Source organism: Sardina pilchardus, chromosome 12 (assembly GCF_963854185.1).
Source record: "Sardina pilchardus chromosome 12, fSarPil1.1, whole genome shotgun sequence".
Classification (NCBI taxonomy): domain Eukaryota; kingdom Metazoa; phylum Chordata; class Actinopteri; order Clupeiformes; family Clupeidae; genus Sardina; species Sardina pilchardus.
Genome location: NC_085005.1, coordinates 15,872,322 through 15,885,609, shown reverse-complemented (window position 1 = coordinate 15,885,609; position 13,288 = coordinate 15,872,322). Strand labels below are relative to the sequence as shown.

Below are 13,288 nucleotides of genomic sequence, written 5' to 3'. Positions count from 1 at the left end.
TAATAGTCTGGTATTCAGACCAGGAGTAGACACCTGAGAACAGATACACTCAAGTGTAGTCTTTGAACTGCGTGCATTAAAAGTGACGTTGGATAAGCACGACATAAAGATAAATCATAAATATTGAATCAACAAAGACTGTTTGGGATGTGGCTTTGTGGGTGTGGGTGTGAAACCGAGATGGAGAAGAGAAGAAAAAAACAGGGAGTGTGTGTCCCAGTCTGCGTGGGGCTGCGAGTTGAGAGATCAATGAAATTTTCAGGGGCAGACTCCATCTCATAAGTCGGAGAACTCCTCTGTGCATGTGTGTGTGTCTAATCAGAAGAGACAGTTCTCAGATCATCGGGTAGTCCTGCTGCTTCGGAGCCGCGGAGAAAAAACCTGGTCATCTAAAATTCAGGAACCCTTTTGATTCTCTCCTCAGCCTGTCAGTACGGGACAGGGAGGAGACGAGACAGCGAGAGAGTGAAGAGTGAAATAGATGGACAAAGAGAGGGGAGGTAGAAGAGGAATGAAAGAGATGGACAGAGAGAGAGGGGGAGAGACAGAGAAAGAGAGATGGAGGCTGAAAAAAGAAAGTAGCACAGCCAGAGAGAGAGAGAGAGAGAGAGAGACTGGGGCATCACCTGATCCGAAGAGGCTCCAATCTCCACAGAGACCTGGCCCTGGAACCCCCTTTACCTGCTTCATAATTCACTATCCTGTGGGAACAACAACCCATTGTAAGCAGAATTCCTTAAAACACTGCTGTTAGGCTTAGACAGCCCCTCACGCCTTCACGTGCTTACACAAACCACATATAAATATATTGCCTGAGAGTATAGAGGATATTAAAGGCAACGGAGAAACAAGAGAACAGACCAGGGCTAAGAATACTTTGCCTGACAGTAAGGGAAATATGAAATCAACTGCAGAAGTGACAGTTGCGTCATAAACTTTGATGCAATATACCACCCTAGAAGAAAACTTTCACAGCTGAACAGGGGATAAGCTAAAAATCATCTAAATTCAACATGCAATGGCATGTTGTTTTTAAATCATAGGCATCTTTAAGTCTAAACTAAATGTCTAAACTCAACATCAATCATTGAAAGAGTATTTTTCTGTTTTAATCTCATTGTTTTGTGTGAAGAGCCGTCTTTGTGTGAACTTAGTGACGGAAACCCACCTCTGCTGGTCCTCTTTCTTGTCTGCCCCTGGTATGGTGAGGCTCTCGTCGTGTCCGTGAAACAGGCGCATCACATGACCACCCTGAACAAAACCTGTGGAAACCAAGCCAGCCCAGCCCAGTCAGAGGTCTCAATATCTCAGCTGAGTAGAACTCGATATGAGTTCCTTCAAAGTCCATCAATTTAATCACTGCACTTGCTTCCTACTGGATGCACAATCAGGCCCAAGGCATGATTAATTAGTCAGGGATGTTTTTAACAGATATCTCTGAAGAACTGTGCCTCTTGATGGTGTTTACGGGTGTGTTGTGCGTTGCTGTGAACATACCTACGGCTATGTTGCTGCCAGAGCAGGTTGGCTGAACGTTCCAGAGGGTCTGCATGAAGGAGGCATCCACCGCAATGTTGCCATTAGCCATGGACAGGTGCTGTAGGATAGATAACAAGTTAGAAAAGTCAAAGATATCACTGTAGCACACAATCATTGATTTAGGGGGCTAATATAATCGACTAGCTGATTAAATATATGTTACTACATCTTCCTTGGAGTCAACACGGAGGGAAACATAACAATTCAGTGACACTCAGAAAACTACGCCCAGCTCAGCCCCGTCCTGCAGTGATTCCTTCCCTGGGGCGGATCGGAGCCGAGTCCGTTTTCAGGTCGCCAGTCGTCTGGGGAGCTCATTTCGGATGTCTACAAGACTCGCAGTTAAAGGTCACCCAAGGACGAAAGGGGGAAAGTGAGGGAGGAGAGAGAGAGGGAGGGGCAGGAGGGAGGGATGGAGGGAGGGAGAGAGAAGATGAGGGGGCTCAGAGGAAAGGTAGAATAATTGCCAGGCACATCAGCTGGTCCCGGGTGTCTGCAGGCGGTACAGCATGTCTGAATTAAGTGGCTCTGCACAGAGGCTCAGAGAGGACTGACAATGAACGCCTTTTTCCCCCGGACTTCAGTCGTCCCGTACTCAAAAAGCCACGTTTTTGTTCCCACAGTAAGCTGCTTATCATGACACTCTTTCCGTCCAAAAAAAAAAAGAGAAAAACTACTCAATCAGGGGACTGTGAGTCGCTGGCAAAAGCCAGGCTTGGACAACAACAACGGGTTTCACCTCGTTCTGTGGGGAACGCGATTAATACGGCCGACTTTGCTAGATTGAAGATGTCTGCCTCCACGGTCAGAGGCAGAGGCTCGGGTAATGCAAGGGCTGGAACCAGGACACTAAAAGCTCTGTGTTCAGGACAGATAGCTTGCAGAGGTGCCTCATTTTCACTCGCAGGAGCAGAACCCTCTCCCACCATGAGGGTCATGCTGTAATAGTAAATTGCACTCTGTAAAGAGCATGAGGTTGGGAGGGGTGGGGAGGTGGGAGGTGGGGGGTGGGCGGGGTGGGCGAGGTGGGGGGGGTCGAGGCCCTGGTGTCCACCCTCCAGCCATCCCAGAGACAAGTCACTTAATTAAAGTCGTCGGCATCCTTCAGCGGCCACAGAGCTCCCGAACCTGCCAGGTTTGGTTGCCAGATGCCTCGCTCACTAGACGAGCTGGTAATGGGTTTTCTCTGGTGATCAGATTTTTATCGTAGATTAGTAAAGCGCTCCCCATAGCTGCCGCTGCTGTATTCCCATTTCGGAGGCATTTCCCATTAGGGCCACCAGGGTTCAGAACTCCAGAAATTCATTATCCGAAGGCAACCGGAGGTGGAGAAGGACTGGTGGTGGTGGTGTTGGTGGCAGAGGTGGTGGAGGGGTGGACCTGATTGCCACAGGTCTGTAATCTCCGGTCAGTATAGTCTCCAGACAAACACATTTCCTTCTTTTTGAGTTTCTACAGCAGGGTGCGACATCTCAATTTGTGCCGCTCCATCCGGACTTGTGCAAGGCTGGCAGAGCTTTGGGATCATTCCAGGGGGGGTTCATGACATGAAAGTGAAGTGTGGGGTAAGGGAAGTGTGGGTAAACAAGTGAACAGGGCCCAAGAACCACTTGGAAGAAAAACAAATAAGCGGGTCTGCAATAGCTTGTATTAGATAACATCTACAACGGCTGGTTCTAAAAAGCACACAGACCACTGACACAAGAGGTTATAAATCTTTCTCCTGGAATATTTCTTCTATGCAAGTTGTCAATCATTCCCTGATTTCCTTGTATCCCTGACTGGAACTGTCTATGGAATTGCGATCATTCATTGGCAGTTCAATTTGAATGACAATCCGTGAACTGTTCATGCAGCATCCATACTGTACATCTGCGGAGAACTGCCTCCTTAGGCTTTTTGCAGGTGTCAAGACTGGAGGCGAACTCAAGACCGACAGGAAATTGTTTACAAATCGTTCGCCTATGTACACACCTCTAACGGTCTGACCCAAGATAGAATCTACTGCATCTGATCATGGACAGTTCACTCTCAGTGTACTTACCAGGTATCTCTCTGAAGACACGCTGACCAGAATCAGATCATCACCGATGCGGACCTTCTCGCCTTCTGACCTCTGCTTAGACGCGGGATGGATCGTCCACCAGCAGGCCTCTCCTGCAGGACAAGAACACACACACCCCCGAAAAAAGGATGACCTTAAGTGCTTAAATCAAGAAACATCATTACCAGCATCTATTTTTATGTATTCAAGAGACCTTGAAAAAGATGATTGCTTTCATTAGGGCGGTGCCGGAGAGCAGTGATAAATTCGACATTGAACTGAGTGATGACAAGTCATTCCTTTCCTCGACAGGAATCAGATACACCTTGGAGATTTCACAAGGGCTGGCATATCAAGGGATGAAATTGAAATTGTCTCAGATAATAGCGCCCTCCCTACAACCTCTATGCTGGGTTGCACAAAACATAAAAATAGTCTGATCTCAGTGCGTCACTCAAAATATCTTGTCAGGTGTTTGGACATAGACCTCTCATTTGATGAATTGGTCTTTTTTATACACGGCTCAAATATCACTCGGCCACTGCTCCTCCGACTAAGAAGTACTGTAGCCCCTGTATTTTCTGCTCGACTATGCGTGTCAATTTCAAAGCGAGGCCAGGGTAATGTGGTTGGGCTCGACCAGGTCGGGCTTCAATCACCATTTCATACGAATGCACACAGATGGAGAGGTAAATCTGCCGTACCCACTGAACCCTCCTGCAGACCCACGTCAAAAGATAGCTTGTCTGTCTGGGACTTTGATGTCTTCAGACACGTAAGATACTGCAAATAAAGACATTAGATAAGATGAAAACAATCTTAATAACGATATCAAAACAAAACAAAAAACAAACAACAAAAAAAGATTTAATCGAGATATTGGCCGCGTTTCCCAGATTCGTTAAGAAGCTTTTAAGTGCTAAGAACTTCTTAGGAGCACTTTAAGAACATTCTAAGAACACTCCTAAGAAGTTCTTAGCACTTAAGAGCTTCTTAACAAATCTGGGAAACCCGGCCATTGTCTGTATACTTTTCCGGGCATATACATGTGTGTTCTGAATGCCAAATGTCATAAATCAGCACTGTTCAGCTACAGTACTGCGTGTCTGTCTGAATTGACAAAGGTGTGAGTTTTCTGATTCAGTGACAGGCCAAGTGAGACTTGGACGAATAACTGTAGCACATGCTCACCATTCCGCTGAAGGAGTGCTTCAGTAGGATGGCGTGGCCGTACAGAAGGGTCCGATGTCCACCTCCTTGCACTGCCTGTGAACGAAACAGGCCCCATTCCAACAGTAAAGGTTAAAACCACATCAACAAGAGTCTTCTGGGAGAATTTTTTTTTTGCACAAGCCTCTGGGCATAAGGCTGTGGACATTACAAAAGGTTAAAGTGATGACTAACCAAAAAATAAATGAATAAAAATGGAAAGAAAGATCGAGACATTACGCATGCAGTTGTAGGTATTGACGGAATGTTAGAAGGACATTTGTTTTGGTTTTTTTCCCGTTGCAGTGTTTGAACGAGAAAAAAATTTCACTGGGCAATACCACACATGAGGAAATGTGAACTCCATCCTTAGCACAGGTAGAATCTGCATTTTTCAACAGTCTACTCAAAACTGCAAGAATACCCACCTTCCTTGTTACCCTCTGGTTGCATTATAGGAAAAAGATAAGTTTGCATCAGAAATAAGGCTCTGGGCACAACCTCTTCAGAATATGAAACACCCTGCATTTTAATTTGTGCATATTAATGTGGAATTACTGCTATCTACTGAGAGTAATTACTGCTGCAGCTGGCTTAATTGGCATAGATATCTCAACTTTAAATACACAGAGAGATTGTGACATTGGTTGTTGATCTCTCTCTGATTATTTCATCCAGTATTCAGTAGTGAGCTGGCCTGCCTGTCTGGCTGTCTGGCTGTCTGGTTCTCTGATCCAAGGGAGGGAGTGGTGTTTGGTACCTTTACTGGACCTCAACAGGAAGAGTTTGTTCAAAAGGGGGAAAAAAATGTAGAGGTCCCCTGCAGCTCTGCTCTGCTCCCACACCCCCATCCCCCAATGCCCCCAGCTGTTGCAGCAAGGCTAAGCTCCATATTTCAGGCCGGCTGTCATGTTGATACCTCATCCCACATGAAGCTGTGTGACCTTTCTTTGCTAGCATGCTAGCGTTGCTGCCGCTCTGATATTGCGCTGTCTCCTTACATTTAGCAAACTGTTACTACAGACCTCTGACGCCAAGAGTTTACCTCACCTTTTAGCCGTGCCAAAACATGTGATCTGAGCTAAAGTGCGATTGAGAAGTTCAGTTTCATTGCTGTTGCTTAGATGCTGTCTTCATTGCATGTTCTTGGCTTTGTTTGTGTATAGCCTACGATGGACTATTGGTGCCAAAATGAATTCCTACTGGATTAGAACAGTAGCAGTATCTGAGATTAGATGACACACACTTCCTGGGAAATTTCATGATCTTTTCAGCGCTAACCGATGATATAACCTTCATTAATGTCTTCTAGAAATGGGTGAAAAAAATAAAGAAACTTTCATTCAAGTACCCAAAATGATTGATACAACATGTAATCATATTGTGGTCGAACCATGTGAAACCACAGACTGTATATATAAGCAATATAGCACGAGTGAGATTGGTAGGCCTAATGGATATTCCGACGGGACAGCCGTGGGAATATCTATTACCAATCTCACTCTCACTCGTGCTATACTGCTTTTATACAACAATTCTACCACAAACTAAATAATCGGAAAACACCCCATTATTGTTTACAAAATGTCAATTTTGACTTCGACAATTTTGTTTTTACGCTTCAAAAAATAGCTCTTCTTCCAATATACAGCGTCTTCCTTGCCACGTAACCAACACTCCAGATCCCTCCCCAACGGGTCTTTCGTGTCTTCGTTGAAAGACATTGTGTAAATGCAGCAGACTAATGTTGGAAAACTGAGATTGATACAAAACTACAGATCGAAGTGTTCATTGTTTATAGACATTGATTTGGACGTTCCCTTGCATGGTGCACCCATTGAGATAACCTTTCTGCTCTCCATCAGAGGTTGTGGGCCATAGGCCTGTGTGCGTCTGAACGGGTATCCTGGGCATCTTTGCCAATTGCTCGTGGTCTCCTAATATATGCTGCAGCGCTTCCTGCTGTCCAGCGACAACGGTTTTAGAGTTGATGTCTCTCTTCGCGTCCGAGCCAGGTTTTAAAACAGTTCACAGGCCACCATGTTTGCTTCACGCTGTTCCTTTCGTGCCGGCTCTTTACAATGCAGTCCAATTCGTCTGCACTGATGGAGACGCACCTAGATGAAGATGCACTCTCCTCATGCTTTTCTCCCCGACACTTCATAAATTAACTCAAAAGTTATTTTATCTTAATCGATCCCCATTTTTTCTCTGTCAAGGCTATTCACTGTGTTAAATTATGAGAATTTTGTAAACTTAACGGCTATCGTTTGTGTCAAGACATCGACATCAATGTGTTGAAATCCGGAATCCAACCCAAATTCCAGAACATTTCCTCATTGGTTCCCTTTGAAATTTCATCATGCTAGACACCCAACTGCAAAGAGAAGTCAAGTCAGAAATACAACAACGTTCACTGCTGTCCAACCCATATGCAGTCTTCTCTGGCCTGTGGGAAAGTAGTAGGTCATCAAAGTAGACATGAGTCAGTAGACAGGAGGAGTAGTAGACAGGATCACTGTGCATTAGGGGAAAAACATCAACAAACATCTGGGGATCTCTTTTCTGTTGTTCACTTGTATAGAGATTTTAGGTGTTAGCAGTTTGACAGTGTTAAACGTACCACGAAAAGACCCAGAAACTGAAAAAAACAACCTGCTGAAGCATTAAACACCTCTCTTTCACTTGAAAATGTTTCTTTGTACATCCATCTTGCTTTATCAAAATGGATGTGTCTTCTGTTATGGGCAGTTATAGTGGAGAAATGACCAATTACTGGTGAGAGTGCTGGAGTCAGTTGATTTTTTTTTTTTTCACTGCACTGCCTCTGGATGAGAAAAACTGGTCTAGGGCAGTCGGTTTGACAAGAGCATTCATCTTAACAGTGGGGAAATTCTCTAAATATGTGCCTCTCTGGATCTATATTTCTTACATTGTACATGTCAGTAACTTAGGCAGTTAGGATCTATTCTTCTCACATCTTTCAAGTCTCTTTAGACTTCGACTTACAGACTATTTTATCTGTAAAATGTCGTTCTGAATGCCAAGGCATGACATTATTGATTGACTTGGCACAGAGTTTACTGTCTGGATGTTGGTATTGAATAGCCAAACCTTTTACTCGTTGAATGTTGGACTGATCAAGAAACTGAGACAGAACACATTTAGAGGTGAAAGATGAGATCTTTTTTGTTTGGCCAAGTTTAGCACCATCCATGCATTTCTATAGGAAGTGAAACATTAACGTACCTCATGACCAGAATTCTAGCAATGTTGAACAAAAATACAGACATGTTGTTAAGAAAAATAGGAAAGTTAAGGGGGAAAACACTAAATGATTATATACTGCAATCACTGATGTATTATGGATTATCTCATTATATCAGTGGATACATATTCATAAATATATAAACTGTTGTAATAAAAGATTAATTACATTATATTACAACATAACAATATTTTTGTTTAGCCAGTCTACCCAGTAATAGCAGTATATTCTACTATATCTAAAAATTATTCACATCAAGCTAACAAAAAGGTCAACAAATGTTAGTTCGCGAATGGGAACAGAACCAGTTCTCTGTCGGTGGGAAGAAGGCAATGTATGACGATATAAGGGTTTCTCCATTGCAGTCCTCACACAGTGAATCATATTACTCCCATATGCTAGAAGAGAAGCACTCTGTGTTATTCCAATTGAGTGGACAATCACCACCATGACACCTTGTGGATCAAACGGGATGGATGAGGTATAGCATGTGGAAATGTTACGTTGTGGTGCATGTGAAGTCATAAAACCCTTGTCAGCAGTGCATTCATAACCCAACCACTTCCATTCAACATGACCCGTGACTGCATGGACGTCAGACTTCAGACAGAGGGCCATTTTGCTGGTGATTTACAGCAGTTGGTGCAACACAATGGCTGCGTCGTGAACAGTGATTGCTAACCCCGGGGGTCGTAAAACTTGCCAGTATTCCAGCGGCGTCGGGGATACCTTTAGCAATCTCTCTGAATGTGACTGCAGCGTAAATCAAAGGCAAGCACTGCCATCCCAGCTGACAACACTGAAAGCCAGAGGGAATCACCCAGCTGCATTCTCTTATGACAAGCTGCTGCTGTGCCCCTGCCTCCATGTCACTCACAAAAAAACGCCTGTCCTTCCTGACTGGCTCTGCATACTGATATATCATACTGATTGTGATGTACTGACCATGGGCTTCATGATACACGATCATGCACTTTAACAACAAGGAGTGTTCTTTAGCCTGGCTCCGCCCACTTACAGTATATCCTGATGCTGCTTATTGTCAGTTTATAAAGTTTAGGCAAAGTAGGAAGTAACAGTAGGAATCTCTGATCAGTGTGATTGGTAAGGTTGGACCATTGATTTGACAGTTAGTGCCTGTCGCGAATCAAGTGTTGAAAACGAATCCCAATTGTGAGTCACCAGACTTTGTGAATACCTACTTGCATTAAATACTTAAATAGGTGCAAGTGCCTCTCATTTTTAATTACTTTGAAACAACTAATTAATTGTGCAAAAAAGATGGTTAAATGAAACACACAAAAAAAACATTATGGTAGTGATTTGATTCAAAAACCTCTCCTCTACTTGAGATCACTAGCATTCTCCTAGACTGGCAATCTCAAGTAGTTTAAAGAGCACGAGAAAAAAGCAGATGAAAGAGACGGACAGACAAATTGAGAAAAGTAAAAAAAAACAGAGAGAGAGAGAGAGACAGAGAGAGAGAGTGAGACAGAGAGAGACAGAGAGAGAGTGAGACAGAGAGAGAGACAAATCTCTCTAGTTGTACAACAAAGATGTGCTTACCCCTTCGCCATTGGGGCCACACTTGGCCAGCATCTCCTGCAGGGCCCGTACTGACAGCGACTGCTCCAGCACAAAGCTGCAGATGCACAGGTCTGGAGGGACATACTGAGGGAACACACACACACACACACACACACACACACACACACACACACACACACACACACACACACACACACACACACACACACACACATTTTAGGCCATAATAGCACACCTGGGGTAGAAGCTATGAAGCTGCCAACTTTTTTTTTTTCTTTTATGAAATTCTCCATCCAGGTATAATGTCTTCGTAGTTCCTTTTTTTCCCCTCCCTGAAGGCTGGTTGATGATGTTATCAGGTAGACGCATTGCCCACCTTCCTCTTCTGTTTGCCTCCGATAAGCCCGCTTTTACTCTCACTCACTCTCAGCTCTTATCGCTGGAGGAGAGTCGTTGGTGGTTGACAACGACGCCATTTTTTTAACAAAGCACAGGGGACTGGCCTCTCCAAATGACTCATGCCTTTCCCCCTCCACTCTACTCTCGGGTTTCCACCGTCTTTAATGAGTCCCCTGAGCAGACTTTTAATTTGTAGCTCCTGTCCCATAGTTCACCCCACCGCCGGCTAACTGCTAATGAAGCGCCTTTTGTTTCTCATTCAGCACCAACTGTCACCCCTCTGACACCACGTCCTTACACTTCCTTACATTTTCAATAAACTGTACACCCACTTTTGTTCGTTGTAGTGACTGATGATTCGTTTTTCAAAGGGATTTGACAGTCACAAAATGAGTAGGCAAAAATGTGCAAGGGAAGTGATTTCACAAAAATGTTGTAAATTCACACAGTAGAACCGATTATAGTCATGTTGTCACCTTTCGTGACTTCATAATGAGAGCCCCCCCTCATAAATATCTGGCTCCTGACTCTTTCGAGACCCCGGCTGCTCATTTGCACCTCTTCTGCCAGTGGCGGCTATAAGATATAACGGGGACCTATTAGGCGTCGGAGATTCCAGACATAGTCCCAAGGTGAGAAAGCTCTAGGGGCAGCTGTGGATAATTAACAGGGGTAAATGGAGGGCACTAGGGCCACTTAGTGAGCTGGAAGCTGCCACTGGACATGAGTAGCAGGACAGGTCTGTATAGACCTCTGAAGTTCGCCTGCAAAAAAAGAAACAAAGCGGCCGTCTTTGCCCATATAAGGAAATCCAGATGTTAATTGAAGCTAACTACCTAAGTTGCTCTAGGGTAGCAAAAATCTAAGTTTGCTGTCTTAATGTACCGCAGATCACAAGAGCCACTCTAAGGCAGAGGACAAAAGTGTGTGGAGCAAAACATCTGCATGCCATACTTCGTCCCCGCGAGAGTTTAACAGGTGCAATAATAATAAAAAAAAAAAACATGTTATTTTCCCATATAGGAAAAATCACAAGATACTATATCTCAAAGATGGCAGCTTTTTTGTAGGCGAACCTCAGAGGTCTATTGCCACTCTATTTTTTATCCCCACTATCTTTTCACCCGTTAAATAAGTCATCCCCTTGACCTCTGACCTCTACCTGAGGGTGGAAGGAGAGGGGAGTGAGTGAGTGAAATACAAGCAGGAGACAGTGATGATGAGAGAGTCTAAGATTGTAAATAAAAAGAGAGAGTGAGTGAAAGATTGAAAGCCCACGTTGTGAATAGGTCCTGCAGTGACAGGCCGTAGGGAGACAGATTGCCTTATGCTGTTACGCCCCAAGCTTCTTGTTTGGATACTAGCAGCGCGGAGCTCAGTAGTCACCCCTCATCTGCGTGTTGACTCAAACGAGCCAGTCTCTCCGTGAGGAGAAGAGGAGTTTTTGAATTTTACATGACATCAGATATTTCAACTGTCTGGATCTGAAGTTTGACTTGCTTGCTAAACCCACACCGTGTAGTCTCTGGAAACAACGATGAGAGGTAATTTCACAAGACGTAAAATATCCGAAATTGAACGATGTTTTCTCTCTCAGTTCGAGTGACAAGTTTACTATAATACACAACAACTCCACTGAAGATTCTGCAAGCGAATCCTTTTGGCAAACTTCAACTAAACTGACAGGTATCAAGGAAATGGATGCTCTGGTAAACATGACTCTGTAGTCTCTAGAGGCCTCTGCTTAGGTCTCTGCACAGGTTCCCTGCTGCCTTCAGGATTCAGTTTAATATCTTCGCCATCACTTTTAGAGCACTGCATGGTCAGACCCCTCATGTGTGACTGATCTTCTCAACTCCCACTTCTCGTTCTCTCAGGTCAAATAATCTCAATAATCTTAGGTCAAATAATCTCTATAATTACAAGTCACCAAAGCTATAGGACGCCCGAATCCGATCCACACCCCTTAGGTTTGCTGATTTTGTGGATTATTTTAAGGGGCAGCTAAAAAGCCCACCTGTTTATACAGGCATTTCATGGGATTCTGTATGTGTTCACTGTGCTTTCCTTTTGTGATTTATTGTCTTAGCATATTTTGTTTTACTGTGTATTGTTGTGTATTGTGTTATATCTTGTTTGGTGTTATGTGTTTTTTGTGAAGCACTAGGTGACTCTTGTCTGGGACTTTTTGCTGTATAAATACATCTTACTTACTAACTTACTTGCAGATTTAAAAGCATTCCTTCCTTTCCACTTATTTTATTGTTTTCAATTGAGGGAGTGAGCTGTTAAAAGTTAAGGTATCTTTTTTCATCAAAGAATATTCATGTACATTTACTGTCTTGATGGCATAATGGTAGACAACAAACCGTGGCAGTTTCACAAACACATTGAACTATTATGAAGTCTTGAGTTGCATTAAAGTTTTCAATGTTACTCTCGCTCGACAGGGTAGCCTGGCACACTAATGCATGAGCATTCATTTTAGGAATCGGTAATGAAATGCTGCACTGAGCTCTCCCGCTGCCTCAAGATAAATGCATTAGCGCTCCCCATAGCCACACTTACGACTAAATTACACATCTCCCCCTGGCAGTGAACTGCACTTATGATCGATGCCTCTCCGTAAACACTGCCATCGCCAGCGAGTGAGTGTCAGGAGAGGGCACCTGGGAAGTGAAGATCTTGCTGAGGTCATCTTAGGGCGGCCCTCACCTTAGCCTCAGAGGTCGGTTCCAAGAAACAGATTCGGTTTCCGAGTCCCTCCGCTGCCAGGCAAAACTTGCGGTTTTCTTTCTGGATTGCGGCGACGCACTGTACAACCACTTCATCTTCCTGGGAAAAAATGCCCAAAGAAAAACAGTGTTAGAGACAATTCTTCTACATATCACCAGAGCCGGTCGATAACAGATATAAAAAAGACATGATTAACAGTTGCAGTTGAGATATATTACACTGATGTCCAAACTTGGCACGCCTGGAATTCAGGTTACCTTGACTAATGTGATTCATTCCATTTGAACATCTTGTTTTGAATCTCTTTTTGTGCATTCCAGCATGCATCTGCTCTTGCAAGTTTGTTAATTAAATTTTTAATGAAAGATACCCAAGCGATTCCCATCAACATATCTCTGGAGCTTTACCTCTTGCATTCCCATTGCGTTCATAACTTTGGCCAGAGATGATTTATGTTTTCTATTTCTGCATCTGAAACATCATCTTTTTTCCTTTTTGTCTTATGGCAATGCAGAAGAATTCATTAGCTAGACTGCACAAGGGAG

General features: G+C 43.8%; 1 protein-coding gene across 1 annotated transcript in view; it reads right to left on the bottom strand.

Moving 5' to 3' along the window:
• The window catches only part of ryr3 (ryanodine receptor 3), a 98,310-nt gene that overhangs the window by 74,735 nt on the left and 10,287 nt on the right, over nt 1–13,288 (bottom strand). The window contains exons 2-9 of the mRNA XM_062551622.1: nt 12,723–12,842; nt 9,627–9,731; nt 4,775–4,849; nt 4,288–4,366; nt 3,584–3,696; nt 1,498–1,597; nt 1,169–1,262; nt 627–701 (exon numbers count right to left, since the gene is read on the bottom strand). Of these exons, the coding sequence (XP_062407606.1) occupies nt 627–701; nt 1,169–1,262; nt 1,498–1,597; nt 3,584–3,696; nt 4,288–4,366; nt 4,775–4,849; nt 9,627–9,731; nt 12,723–12,842 (761 nt within the window). The remainder of the gene's footprint in view (nt 1–626; nt 702–1,168; nt 1,263–1,497; nt 1,598–3,583; nt 3,697–4,287; nt 4,367–4,774; nt 4,850–9,626; nt 9,732–12,722; nt 12,843–13,288) is intronic.